The sequence below is a fragment of the Garra rufa genome, chromosome 14 (genome assembly GCF_049309525.1).
Source record: "Garra rufa chromosome 14, GarRuf1.0, whole genome shotgun sequence".
Taxonomy (NCBI): domain Eukaryota; kingdom Metazoa; phylum Chordata; class Actinopteri; order Cypriniformes; family Cyprinidae; genus Garra; species Garra rufa.
Genome location: NC_133374.1, coordinates 6,425,026 through 6,438,558, shown reverse-complemented (window position 1 = coordinate 6,438,558; position 13,533 = coordinate 6,425,026). Strand labels below are relative to the sequence as shown.

Sequence of the window (13,533 nt, the reverse complement as noted above, 5' to 3'; positions counted from 1 at the left end):
CAAAGACGTTGTCGAGGTCGACTGCTGCCAGATTTGAAGTTAATCTTCACAACGAATCCATGTTTGCGGATCAGAGAGTCGCCTGTGCCCTCAATTGAGCCCGGGAGTCGATGGGAGTCGTTCTCCGCGCTCTCGGTCCCTGATTGTCGGCACCGCTATGTCCTGAACGCACCGCGGGAGGGATGCTCATTCACGGTGACTTATTCTGGAAAGTGATGCCCAGTTAGCACCTGAGGATGTGAGGATGGGTGACTCCCACCAGTTCGAGTGAGTGGAAAGATGCTGCTCGGATGGAAATTATTCCTGTATGGATACAAAAAGAAGAAGGATATGGATGTTGAATGTTCCTCCTGCAGGTGCACCATGCTGAAGGGGACAGGTGTGAGCTTCATCCTGCTGTGTCTGATGGCAGAGGTCAGTCTCAGCGTGCAGCAGGTCTTGAGAATCGGTGAGTAGGAACTTATGAAAACCTTTATTAATAACAGCTGTGCGCTTTAAATTTGAATGAACATTTCCAGGTGTAGTTTTGCTTTATTCAGAGGCTTCAAACGTATTTAAACCCTTAAAATGAGTCTGAATGTCATTGCATTAGATAAATCAACTTGGTTAGGTTTTATTTCTGTGTTGCATGCATGAAATACTCACTACCTTGCGAGAAAAAGTGTCAATTTGATGCACATATGTAAGTTTTTGGACACTTAAATCACGTACAAATGTCTAAAAGTCATTTTTATTAGTTAAAAATTTCAACAAAGTTGCATTTATTGTAAAGAAATAGCTCAAGCACACTTTGCATGCAGCATATTTTACAAAAAGAGTAAAAAAACTTAACTTAAAAATGTGATTAAATTAAATTGATTATTGTAGTTTCTTGGTAAATATTAGTTAAATGTACTAGCACTTTATGAGTGAAAATTAGAAAAGCAAATCCAACACCAATTGTTTTTCAGTATATTTTTAAATATATATATATAAAACAATGGCTATAACAACACCTGAGAAAAAAATGACTTGACAAATCCACTTAAAATCATCAAAACACCAGCTGATTGAAAGTTGAGCCACATGGTGCATTTCATGCAGATGCGTTTTGATGTTTTCTTATCAAATTCAATGACATTCAGAGGAGTTTATTTTTCTTGACAAGACTCTAAAGCATGAAGTAATTTTGGTTCCTTTTTGTTAACTTTTGGATTGCATATGGTTTGTCTTATTAGAAAATAAGACATGCATGTGGTTGCATGTAATTGACACTGGTAAGTGCAACTTTTGCTGGATAGTAAAACTAGATTTATTCTTGGAATCGCATGCAACTAAATTAAAATAAGTTGAGTCTTATGATCACATTGGCCCATGATTTGGACTTGGCCACCAAATCTATGTGCATTCAAGCCAAAATTTATTCAGACACCGTCAACATTTCTCACATTATCACAGTTTGCTATTAGTTCACAGTTCGCAATTCGCTATATAGTTTAGAAAATAACTCAGAGTTTAACTGTCAAAACAAATTCATCTTGGTAATATCAGATAACTTTGAAAGAATGGTAGATTACAATCAACTGTTTGTATGACAATATTTTACACAGCTATCAATACTTTGTAGAGCAATTACCAAGCGATTGATTTTGTTCAGTCTGTGGTGTAAAAAGGCCAACTAAGAAAAACACTTAAGCAAAACATGGTAATTTTTGGTCCCACATTTTACTGGTAGTCCACTTGTATGAAGAATTTTTGGGTATAATATGAGAAAAATGGGATGGACAGAGATGCTTAGGTGCAGAGGTTAAACTTATAACAGTTTCTTATGATTTGTTGTTGTGTTTTTCACCCTGTGTTTTTTGAATTAATGCACTTCAGTTATGAATGTCATTAGTTTGGTGATGCATAACTAATGTAAAGATTGTGTGATATTGTTCTCAGCGTAGGCATGAAGTCATGTTATTTAACCAGTTAAATAACAGTTATAATGATTGGTATCAGAGGTGGTAAATAGCTTTCTTTGGGTCTTTTCGTAATGTTCTTTGTGTGTTTAATCCGCCTGTATAATTTCTCCTGGTTTGAGGTCGAATCTAATCTTTGTTTCTCTGCAAACCTTTAATCTGCTCCATATGGCTGATGTTTCAATTAGTCCTCTCAGCTTTTGCTGGGTTAGAAACCCAGTAGCTGGGTGTTACTGGAAAATCGTCCCCGTTAAGCATGTTAAACGAGCTGGGCTAATCTGCTTTCTGCTCAGAGACCCTCAGAGTGAGGACTGACGCACAGCATCCAGAAAAACCCTTCAAAACACTGAGGATGCATGAGGCTTAAGAGTTTGATAAAGTATTAACTTTGATTATGAGATGCTGTCTAGGTCTAATGGTGTGAAAAGGTGGATATTATGACTGATTTAAACAGAATAGTTTTAGAAACTAGAAAAAAATCTCATGAAATATGTCCAGGTCTCATTTTACCTCAAGATCATAACACTCAAAATTAAATTCTCATTAGATTCCCTTTTTGTAATGCAGTAATTGAGAGCTGGGGGGTGAAAACTTGAATTTGAAGATCAGAGTAAATTTTACTTATTTTGTCTTCTAGAAAACATGTAAATATCTTCTGTATCCTCTGAGTGGCAGTACTAAATGAAAGTGCATAGCTCTTAATGCATAGTTTTTTCCTTTTGGAGCATCGGTGGAGCATGGTTTGAACCATCTGTAATAGTTGCATATGAGTCCCTCAGTTGTCCTCAGTGTGAAAAGATGGATCTCAACATCATACAGTCATTGTTGGAAAGGGTTCAAATACACAAAAATGCTGGAAAACCCAAGAATTTGTGGGAAAGATTTTTCTGAAGAACAGCAGGCAGTTTAACTGTTCAGGACAAACAAGGGACTCATGAACAACTATCACTAAACAAAAAACACAGCTGTAGATCATTCAGGTAACAACACAGTGTTAAGAGTCAAGCGTATGTAAACTTTTGAACTGGGTAATTAAAAAAAAAATTCAGCTATTATTTTCTCTTGTGCACTATATGTAAACATCTTTTATGTAAAACATCTTATTCAAGTCAGTACTAAATAAACAATAACATGCATTTTGCATGATCCCTCTTATTTAGCAAAAATAAATAAAGTTCAGCTGATTCTGAAACGGGGATGTAAACTTTTGACTATATATATAGATATATATATATATATAGATATAGATATATACACAAACACACACACACACACACACACACACACACACACACACACACACACACGCACACATATACACACACACACACACACACACACACACACACACACACACACACACACACACACACACACACACACACACACACACACACACATATATATCCAGTGTGAAATATGCACTTGACGTGCTCTTGACAGAATATTTTTCGAGATTCACCTGTAAAGTACTTTATGTAAAGCATCCCCGTGATGTTCATGATATGATGAACTAGATGCTGTTATTTCATTCAAAACAATAATTTAAAATGCAGTAGACTGTTAAAGGAGTAGTTCACTTCCAGAACAAAACTTTACAGATAATGTACTTACCCCCTTGTCATCCAAGGTGTTCATGTCTTTCTTTCTTCAGTCATAAAGAAATTGTTTTTTGAGGAAAATATTTAGGAATTATCTCCATATAGTGGACTTCTATGGTGCCCCGAGTTTGAACGTCCAGAATGCAGTTTTAAATGCAGCTTCAAAGGGCTCTAAACGATCCCAGCCGAGGAAGAAGGGTCTTATCTAGCAAAACCATCGGCCATTTTTTTTATTTTGTTTAAATGTGTATATACTTTTTAACCTCAAATGCTCATCTTATCTAGCTCTGCCATGTGAATGCGTATTCTGTGTAATCCTGGTCAATAAAGTTAGGGTATGTCGAAAAACTGCATCCTCCAACTTTAAAATGGTCCTACATCATTGCAGAAGTACCAACCCAGTGTTTACAAAGTGAACATGTAAAGAAGGTCAAATGCCCTTTACAAAAAAAAAAAAAAAAAAGGTAAAACAGCGATTTGGGATGATTTTGAAGAAAGAGAAGAAAATGAGTTGGGAGTTTTTCAACATACCCTAACTCTCTTGACCCGGATTACACAGAGTATGCATGCACATGGCAAAGATAGACAAGATGAGCATTTAATATTAAAAAAGTACTTTTTTTTTTTTTCAAGAAAATGACCGTTCGTTCACCCAGATAAGACTGGGATCGTTTAGAGCCCTTTGAAGCTGCATTGAAACTGCATTTTGGACGTTCAAACTCGCGGGCAACATTGAAGTCCGCTATGGAAATAATTCCTCAAAAAACATAATTTCTTTACGACTGAAGAAAGAAAGGCATGACAACGGGGTGAGTACATTATCTGTACATTTTTGTACTCCTTTAATGTCTCTGTGTATTTTTAATGAGAACAAGAGTATAAACATAAAAGCAAAGCATTTTATTGGCCAGTTCTGGAGCGATCAAGTACCCAGAACAGAGACAGAGACATCTCAGTCTCTTTCTCTCACACACACACTGGCTGTGTTCCAGTGATGTGGGATTGTGGGATGTTGAATGAATGGAGGAAACAACTGCATCTTTGTCCACAGATCCTTTAGTGGTTCGCTCACATCGCAGTGAGCTCCATCTCTCTGACACAACACTCACGTCCACAACTCTCACAGCAACAACTTCTGATCACTTTCAACTGGCACAGTCTCACGATTATATGACAGATTCGAGAACAATCAGGAGGGGTTTTTGCGTCCAGGCCATTTGATTCAAGTGTTATAAGTAGGGGTGTGCGATATGGCGATTTTTGATCGTGGACGATTAAAATGTCTCCACAGTCTGCTTTCGAAAAAATATCACTCACGGTACACTGCACTTATTTGCAGTCACAAACTTATATTTTTCCATGTGCTTTAAAGCCTAAATAATGTTATTTGTGTGCGCTAAAAGCCTGTCAAACAGCGCCTGATTACCAGACTAAGCTTTTTTTCTAATCTGATTTGCTAATACTGTCAAAAACACACAAGGATTGCATATAAACACAGTTGGTTTATACGTATGTCTAAAGTGAAAGTAAAAAGAGAACAAACGGATGCAGCTCTTAAAGCGACAGTACTAAACATGCTGCCAATTGTCATTAAAGGGACAGTTCACCCAAAAATGTACTCTTGTATTGTCTATTTTCCCAAACCTCTGTAATTTTTTTTATTGTGCTGAACACAAAAGAAGATATTTTGAAGAATGTGGATAACAGTAGCTGGTCTCCACTGACTTTGATAGTGGGAAAAAATAATAAAAAACTATGGGGACCAGCAACTCTTTGGTTAACCACATTCTTCAAAATAAGTTTTATGTTAAACATGTTTTGTGTTTAAAAAAAATCTCAAGAGTAAGTAGATGACAGAATTGTCATTTTTAAGTGATGGTATGCTAATAAAACAAAACACAAAGAAAAATCACTCACTGCTTTTCACTGAAGAAATGTTAATACAGTTGCTTTAATAAAAGTCAATGTATAATTTATGTATATAGTGTATATATGGATTTTAAATGTGTTAATTCAATTTATTGAAAGCTACTGCTAAATACACCTACTGTACCTGAAAATTAAAGCACTGTTTGTTTTATTTGTATATTATGTGTATTTGTAACATGTAGCCTATTTTTGTTCTTATTTTTTAATAACAAAGATAAAATAATGACAAAGATTTTTATCTTCGCCTACTTTGGCCTAAACATGCCATTCTTTTTCTTTTATATTTTGTTACCTTGTAAGGCTTTGGTTTTAAAATAGGAAAAAAATAGTTTGGCTGTACTGCTCAGACAACTTGCAAAATAGTAAAAGCAACATGACAAAGAATCGTGATAAAATCATGAACCGTGATAAAATCGTGATGTGAAATCTTTGCCGTATCGCCCACCCCTAGTTATAAGTTCAAACTTAAACTGCATGTTAGATTGATTTCTGAAGGATCATGTGACACAAGACTGGATTAATGATGCTGAAAATTCAGCTTTGATCACCAGAATAAATTACGTTTTAAAAAATATTCACATAGAAAGCAGTTATTTTAAAGTCTAATAATATTTCACAATATTACTGTTTTTACTGTATTTTTAATCAAATAAATGCAGCCTTGGTGAACAGAGAAGACTTCTTCCAAAAACATTAAAAAAAACAGTATATATGAGATTTTAAACTCTAGGTGGCGCTAATGGGTTTGAAAGGACTGATATTGCAATCAGGACTGTTCCTTATTCAAAGAAGTATTTGCATTATTCGTTATTAGGGGTTCAAGCACGAAATGTACCCCAAAACGTGCTATGCTAATATTAGCCATTTGTTACATTTAGCTATACCTAACTCTGGAATAGAATGAGATATCTTCACCAAACTCGGTACATATGTGTATAAGCTTAATCTTTGGTTAAAAAAAATGCAGCTCTGCCACTTGGTGGCACTGTAAGATGGGAAAAACATATATACGAATATAAATATGCAACCGTTGGTCCGATTGACTTGAAAATTGGTATGCAGTGTCTTGGACCAAAGTGGCACAAGTGTCTATGAGGACATTGGCGTATCTCAAAAAACATCAGCTAATGAATTTCGAACACCGATTAGACAGGGTTAACAGAGGCCGATCAGAACGAAACTTGCGCCCTAAAGGTCTGTAAGAATTTTGAAAGAAATCAGCCACTAGTTGGCGCTAAAGGGTTTTATTGCTCTATAATCACGTGGTGTTTCACACATCCACACAATCATTTGATAGATCCCCTCATTCTGACCAATTTTTCCTCAAGAACCATTGCTGTCAATCAAATTGTTCATTAAATATTCGCAATTATGTTAAAAACCTACTTTTGCAAACTATTCCTAGGTTTTTCGCCCAATCTCGATCAAACCACTGCAGCACAGTTCTCCAGACTCTCTAGATCAATAATTATCAAAAAATGTTGAATTTTGTTCTTTGGTTGGCTATAACAAGGTCATTTAGAAAAGGGGCGTAGCCACATATACCCAAAAGCTTATAAAACCTAAACAAAAACTCAAAACTTTACGAAAATTGGTAAAAACATGTGGCAGATGACTCTTAATAAGCATGCAAAGTTTAATTGAGATCGGACCATAGGTGGAGCTATAACTATTAAAACAGTGTCAAAAACATGATATTTATAATTTAAAAGTACTAAAATTGTAGTAAAACATCCATATATTCACATATACACTATATCTTCATATCATATGATAGATCTCCTCATTCTGAACAATTTTTCCTCAAGAACCATTGCTGTTAATCAAATCGGTCATTTGCAATTATGTTAAAAACCTACTTTTGTGAACTAGTCCTAGGTTTTTCACTCAATCTTGATCAAACCACTACAGCACAGTTCTCTGGACTCTCTAGGTCAATAATAATAAAAAAAAAATTGTCCTTTGGTTGGCTATAACAGGGTCATTTAGAAAGGGGTGTGGCAATATATACCCGCAATATATTTACGAAAATTGGTGAAAACATGTGTCAGATGACTCTTAACAAGCATGCACATTTTCATGGAAATTGGACGATAGGTGGCACTATAACAGTTAAAAAGGCTTCAAAACCACACAATTTCTGTTTTAAATTGCCTCAAATTGCTAAAAAAATGCTCATATATTCATTCAAACACTTGATCTTCATATCATATGTCATTTATTTCATGTTACATGTTTACACCCTAACAGCATAGAATCCAAAAAAGGCCTTAAATGCTCGAACCCTGGTAATTGCTGCTTGCAGGTATATTTGTTATTTATTTTTGTTGCCTTTACTGGAGTTTCAGTCAGTCAGTGAAATTCAGCTTTGTTTCGAGTCAACATTCTCAAAGACAAACCAAGGTCTTCCGTGTGACGTGCAAACATTGCGAACCCAGAGCCTGAAATCAATTAATTGCGATTTATTCCGCTTCACGGCGAATTGTGCAATTTGTCAAAGTCACGCTTTTGATTGATGCCTTCATTTGATTAGCATCTCATTACCCAAAAGCCCCTGCGATGATGTCAGAGCTGGAGACATGTCTGCCAATGAGGTGCAAACCGTTTGTGAACTTGATGATGATTTGGGTGTTTAAGGTTCATTAAGTGTTTCTTACTCTGAAATTGAGCTCAGTTTGTTCTCAAGTTCTAATTTGCATGTTGGTCTGTGATTGGATGATTATATAATAGGTCAACATGTCAGATGTTGAAATAATATCTCTCTGCACGAAGCTCAGTGTTTTGAATGATAAAAACTCTATTCAGATTCAGACGCATCTTCTCTCTGAACTCAAGAACAGCAAAACCCGGCAGAAACCGTTGTAATCCGAACATGGGTTTCTACCGAAGCAGGTCACAATAGTGGAACGCTTCTCTAATGAAAAGCAATCCTCATTTGTGCTGCTACATCTCCGCTGGAAGTCACATGAAGGTGAGGATGTTGGAGGAATCTGGCATGTTCAATGTTTCTTGCTTGGCTGCTCAGCCTTACGTTTTCATCAGAGCTGTAATTCGCTCCCATAATGCTCTGCTGCTTTTGAGGTGATATTTGCCCTATACACAAATGTCAGATTAGGATTTAAATAAGATCCTTGAGATGACCTTTATCTAGTATGTGTAAATAAACAAGAGCTGCACATGAACAGGAGAGTTAATGGAAGTATTGCATAAAACAAAATGTAATTTAATTTAATTTAATTTAATTTTTAATTTAATTTACAAAGGTGATTACAAAGGTGTTTCAGCTTCACAAAAAAATATTCCTTGGCATATATAATACCAAATATTATTTGGTATTTAAATATTATTATTATTACCAAAGAAGAACAAATAAAAGAGAGAAAGGAAAGACTTGTTTTACTGGAAAAATAATTCAAGTGAAAATTATAAAAATGATTATTATAAAAAAGTTAACTTAAAAAAGTGCAATTAAATATAAATTTAATTTAATTTCATTTCATTTAGGTTACTTTACAATGTGGTGTGATTTGTTAACATTAGTTAATGTATTAACTAACATGAATGAACAATGAACCATACATATTTTACACTATGTATTAATCTTTGTTAAAATTAGTTAATAAAAATGCAGTCTTTTATTATCTGTTCATGTTACTTCACAGTGCATTAGCTAATGTTAACAAACATCGCTTGTGTGCATTAGTAAATGCACATTATTAATTATGATTAATAAATGCTGTAGAAGTATGTTTATTCTTAGTTCATAATAACTAATAAACTTTATTGTGAGGTGTTACCTTAATTTGTTTATTTTGAGTATTATAAGGAAAATATTTGTACAAAATACTCTTGTAAATATGATATATTGTTTATTTTTATTTTTTATTTATATGATAATTTAATTATATATTAATTATTAGTTTAAATTGTTTATTTTTAATTTACATCCATTTGGATTGCACAATTTTAATATAAACTACACTCTCAAAAATAAAGGTGCTTTAAAAGGTTCTTCATAGCAATGCCATAGAAGAACCATTTTTGGTTCCACAAAGAACCATTCAATCAAAGGTTCTTTAAAGAGCCATCTCTTTTTTGCCTTTTATATTCTGAAGAACCTTCTTTTGCCACAAAAAAACTTTTGTGAAACAGAAAGGTTGTTCAGATGTTAAAGGTTCTTTATGGAACCATTTAGACAAAAAAGGTTCTTCTATGGCGTTGTGAAGCACCATTATTTTTAAAAATGTACTGTGATTCATTTTCAGCATTTCTCATAAATTAATTGGGTAAGAAACAGGTAAGATTTCTGTAATAGCGATAATAAACTGAATGTATTTTAAATACACAATAGCCAGGTTTATATATTATTTACTAAAATAAATACCGTTTCTTTTCGATTTTAACCATGTTTTTTCACAATGAACAGATTCCTGCTGAATTTAAGCAGTTTGACTAAACGCATTTTGAAAATAAGATAGCTGAAATAATAAACGATGAGGGTCTTGAGATTCAGCATGAAATGACTGACAAATATGCATCACATTAAGTTTATAAGTTTATATTAGTTTATGTTAAAATTGTGTAGTCCATGCAGATGGACATTATGGTAACACTTTACAATAAGGTTCATTAGTTAACATTAGTTAACATGAACTAAGAATGAACAATACTCCTACAGCATTTATTAATCTTAGTTAATGTTAATTTCAGCATTTACAAATGCATTATTAAAATCACAAATTGTGTTTTTTAACATGAACTAACATGTATTGAACTAACATGAACAAACAATGAACAACTGTATTGTAATATATTGCATATTGTAATAAATGTATTGTTCAGTGTTCTTTCATGTTAGTTAATACATTAACTAATGTTAACAAATGACACTTTATTGTAAAGTATTGCCGACATCTTATATGCAATTACATAAATCTTACATTTAGGCCTTTTTTTGAGTCTATGAAGGTTAGCAGATGATATTTTGTTGATGATTCCAGGTTGATTGACAAGTGTTTGTTGGACCGGTGGGGTTTCTTGATTATTTAGGAGAGTCAGCAGGAAGCTCATGTCAACAGCGACTCCATGCTGGTAAACCCAAACAGAGAGCTTTGCATGTAGAAGCTTGTAGAAACTGGTCACTTTGAGGCACTTTACCAGCAGATTTACTATTCACGATAGTGTTAGGTAGTTAATCTCAAAATGGAGCATGCAGTGTGTTTACAGACGTGGATTAGCATGTGCACAAGGTGACTTTGAATATGTAGAGCTTCTGCAGAGTAAATAAGCTTGTAATGGCTTGATTTACTTCTTGAGCATTGAGTATTGAGATGGATTTTGCCTTTTAATTTAAAGTCCCCCTGAAATCAAAATGAAAGTTTTTTGGCTTTTAGTATGAATATATTAGCCGTAAGATTATCTATAAACTAGTGTGCTTCAAAACAACGGCAAAATTCGCATTTACAAGATATGAGCATTCAAAACTTGCCAATATGAATCAACGATTTTGATGATATCACCGTGCACTTCAGTTTCTCATCAAACGGTCTGTCCAATCAAATGCTCTCTAGAGTCCGTAGTGTCCCGCCCCCTACACAGAGACGCAATACATGGAGCAGATCATATGTGTGATCAGCATGTATTAAACTACACAGCCTCAGCATGATTATGATCACTATTTTGTTTTAGCAAGAGTTTCATATTGAATCTGTGGGGTAATTTATTAGTCTATGGCTGTCTTAAGCTACAAATGCGGCTTTACCGAGCTTAGCGGCTCTGGCCTGAGCAGATATAAATGGAACGTTATTGGCTATTCAAAATAAGTGGGCGGGGCTGGGCGATATGTTTTTGTTTCAATTAAAAGTACGTCACCACATAGAATAACGCTGCGTGTTTCAAGGCACTTCAGTGGACCTTTAAAAGATAAGTGCATGTCAATTTTAGGCTGTTCTTGTGGTTTTAAAAGGGTTTGTAATGGTATACTATGGTACTGAAAGATTACTATTTGTGTACGGTATGCTGTTTATTTCCGCAAGGCAAAAAGAGTGAAGGCATTGACCCTGCCGTCCTGTGAACCTTAACGGTGCATTTGTTTCTGATGACATTAGTGACTTTACACACATCTGTGAAAACCAGGTGCCTTAACCAGTAACCCGGCAACAAGCAGATCTTGCTGCCTGAGAGAGAAGCAGCTCTTATTTAAGCTGGAAATTGAAATAGCATTTATAGGAATGGGAAAAAAGGAATGTTGTTTTTGCAAATCTGCTTTGCATTAATATTCTAATTTAATCTGGTTGGTGAAGAATGAATGGGAGAGTGTGCATTTACTATCCTTTATTTTCTCTTCTATTACGGGTTCATAGAGGTGGTTATGTATTTCCCAACCTATTTCAAATATTTTAAGTGTCTTAGATTCAACTTGAGAGTAATATCTGCCATGCACTTTATGGCTCTGTTCCAAAACCTAGTGATCTGCCTTGCTCTATAGGCAGCTGACTTCTAAGGCAACTTGAATGAAACATCATGAGTGACTTGGTACACCCTAAGTAGTCATGCAGACAGCACTCCTCAACTGAGTATGATAATAGTATGTTGTTAGGATAATGATGCAATACTCTAATAAGCATAAAAAGTTTTTTATTCTTTGTACATTATATTATTATATTTATGACAACTATACAGTTGAGGTCAGAAGTTTACACCCCTTTCAGAATCTGCAAAATGTTAATAATTTTACCAAAATGAATGTTATTATTTATTTAGTACTGACCTGAATAAGATATTTCACATAAAAGATGTTTACAAGAGAAGTCCACAAGAGGAGAAAATAGTTGAATTTATAAAAATTATCCCATTCAAAAGTTTACATCCTCTTGATTCTTAGTACTGTGTTGTTACCTGAATGATCCACAGCTGTTCCACAGTTGTTCATGAGTCCCTTGTTTGTCCTGAACAGTTAAATTGCCCGATGTTCTTCAGAAATATCCATCAGGTCACACAAATTCTTTGGTTTTCTAGCATTTTTGTGTATTTGAACCCTTTCCAACAATGACTGTATGATTTTGAGATCCATCTTTTCACACTGAGGACAACTAAGGGAATTTAAAAGACTCATATGCAACTTTTACAGAAGGTTAAAATGCTCACTGATGCTCCAGAAGGAAAAAACATGCATTAAGAGCCTTATGAACAGAATGGAGATGTGTACAATTTTTCTTATTTTGTCTAAATATAATATTTTTTTTCATTTAGTACTGCTCTTCAGAGGCTATAGAAGATAGTTACATGTTTCCCAAAAGACAAAATAAGTTAAATTTACCCTGATCTTCACATTCGAATAGTTTTCTCAATGCATGGTTTTTCCTTCTGGAGCATCAGTGAGCATTTTAACCTTGTGTAATAGTTCCATATGAGTCCCTCAGTTGTCCTCAGTGTGAAAAGATGGATCTCAAAATCGTACAGTCATTTTTGGAAAGGGTTCAAATACACAAAAATGTGGGACTTAAAGGATTTTTCTGAAAAACAGCAAGCAGTTTAACTTTTTAGGACAAACAAGGGACTCATGATCAACTATCACTAAACAAAACAACACAGCTGTGGATCATTCAGGTAACAACACAGTATTAAGAATCAAGGGGATGTAAACTTTTAAATGGGGTCATTTTTATAAATTCAGCTATTATTTTCTCTTGTGGACTATTTGTAAACGTATATTATGTAAAAATATCTTATTCAGGTCATTACTAAATAAAAAAAACATGCATTTTGTATGATCCCTCTTATTTTGGTAAAATAATTAACATTTTGCCGGTGTAAAATTTTGACCTCAACTGTAAATTATATTATTTATTGTTTTTTTGGCATATCTCGGACCCTAGGCTGACCAGAGAGACGCGTTTTTTTCACAGACAATTTATAGGGCAGGCAGCGAGCGGATCGTGATGAAAGATCAGCTGAATTTTACACTTTATGTTTCAGGCTAGAAATCGCTGATACAACCTTTAAACTTGAAATATTGTGCAATTTTTATGTTGTTATAATAAACTACATGCTGATGTTCA

The 13,533-nt window shown here is 34.5% G+C and overlaps 1 protein-coding gene across 2 annotated transcripts in view; it reads left to right on the top strand.

Annotated features, from left to right (window-relative positions):
* The window catches only part of grik1b (glutamate receptor, ionotropic, kainate 1b), a 48,197-nt gene continuing 34,664 nt past the window's right edge, over positions 1-13,533 (top strand). For both annotated transcript variants that reach the window (XM_073818057.1, XM_073818056.1), the window contains exon 1: positions 1-448. In XM_073818057.1, the coding sequence (XP_073674158.1) occupies positions 280-448 (169 nt within the window). In that variant the 5' untranslated portion in view covers positions 1-279. The remainder of the gene's footprint in view (positions 449-13,533) is intronic.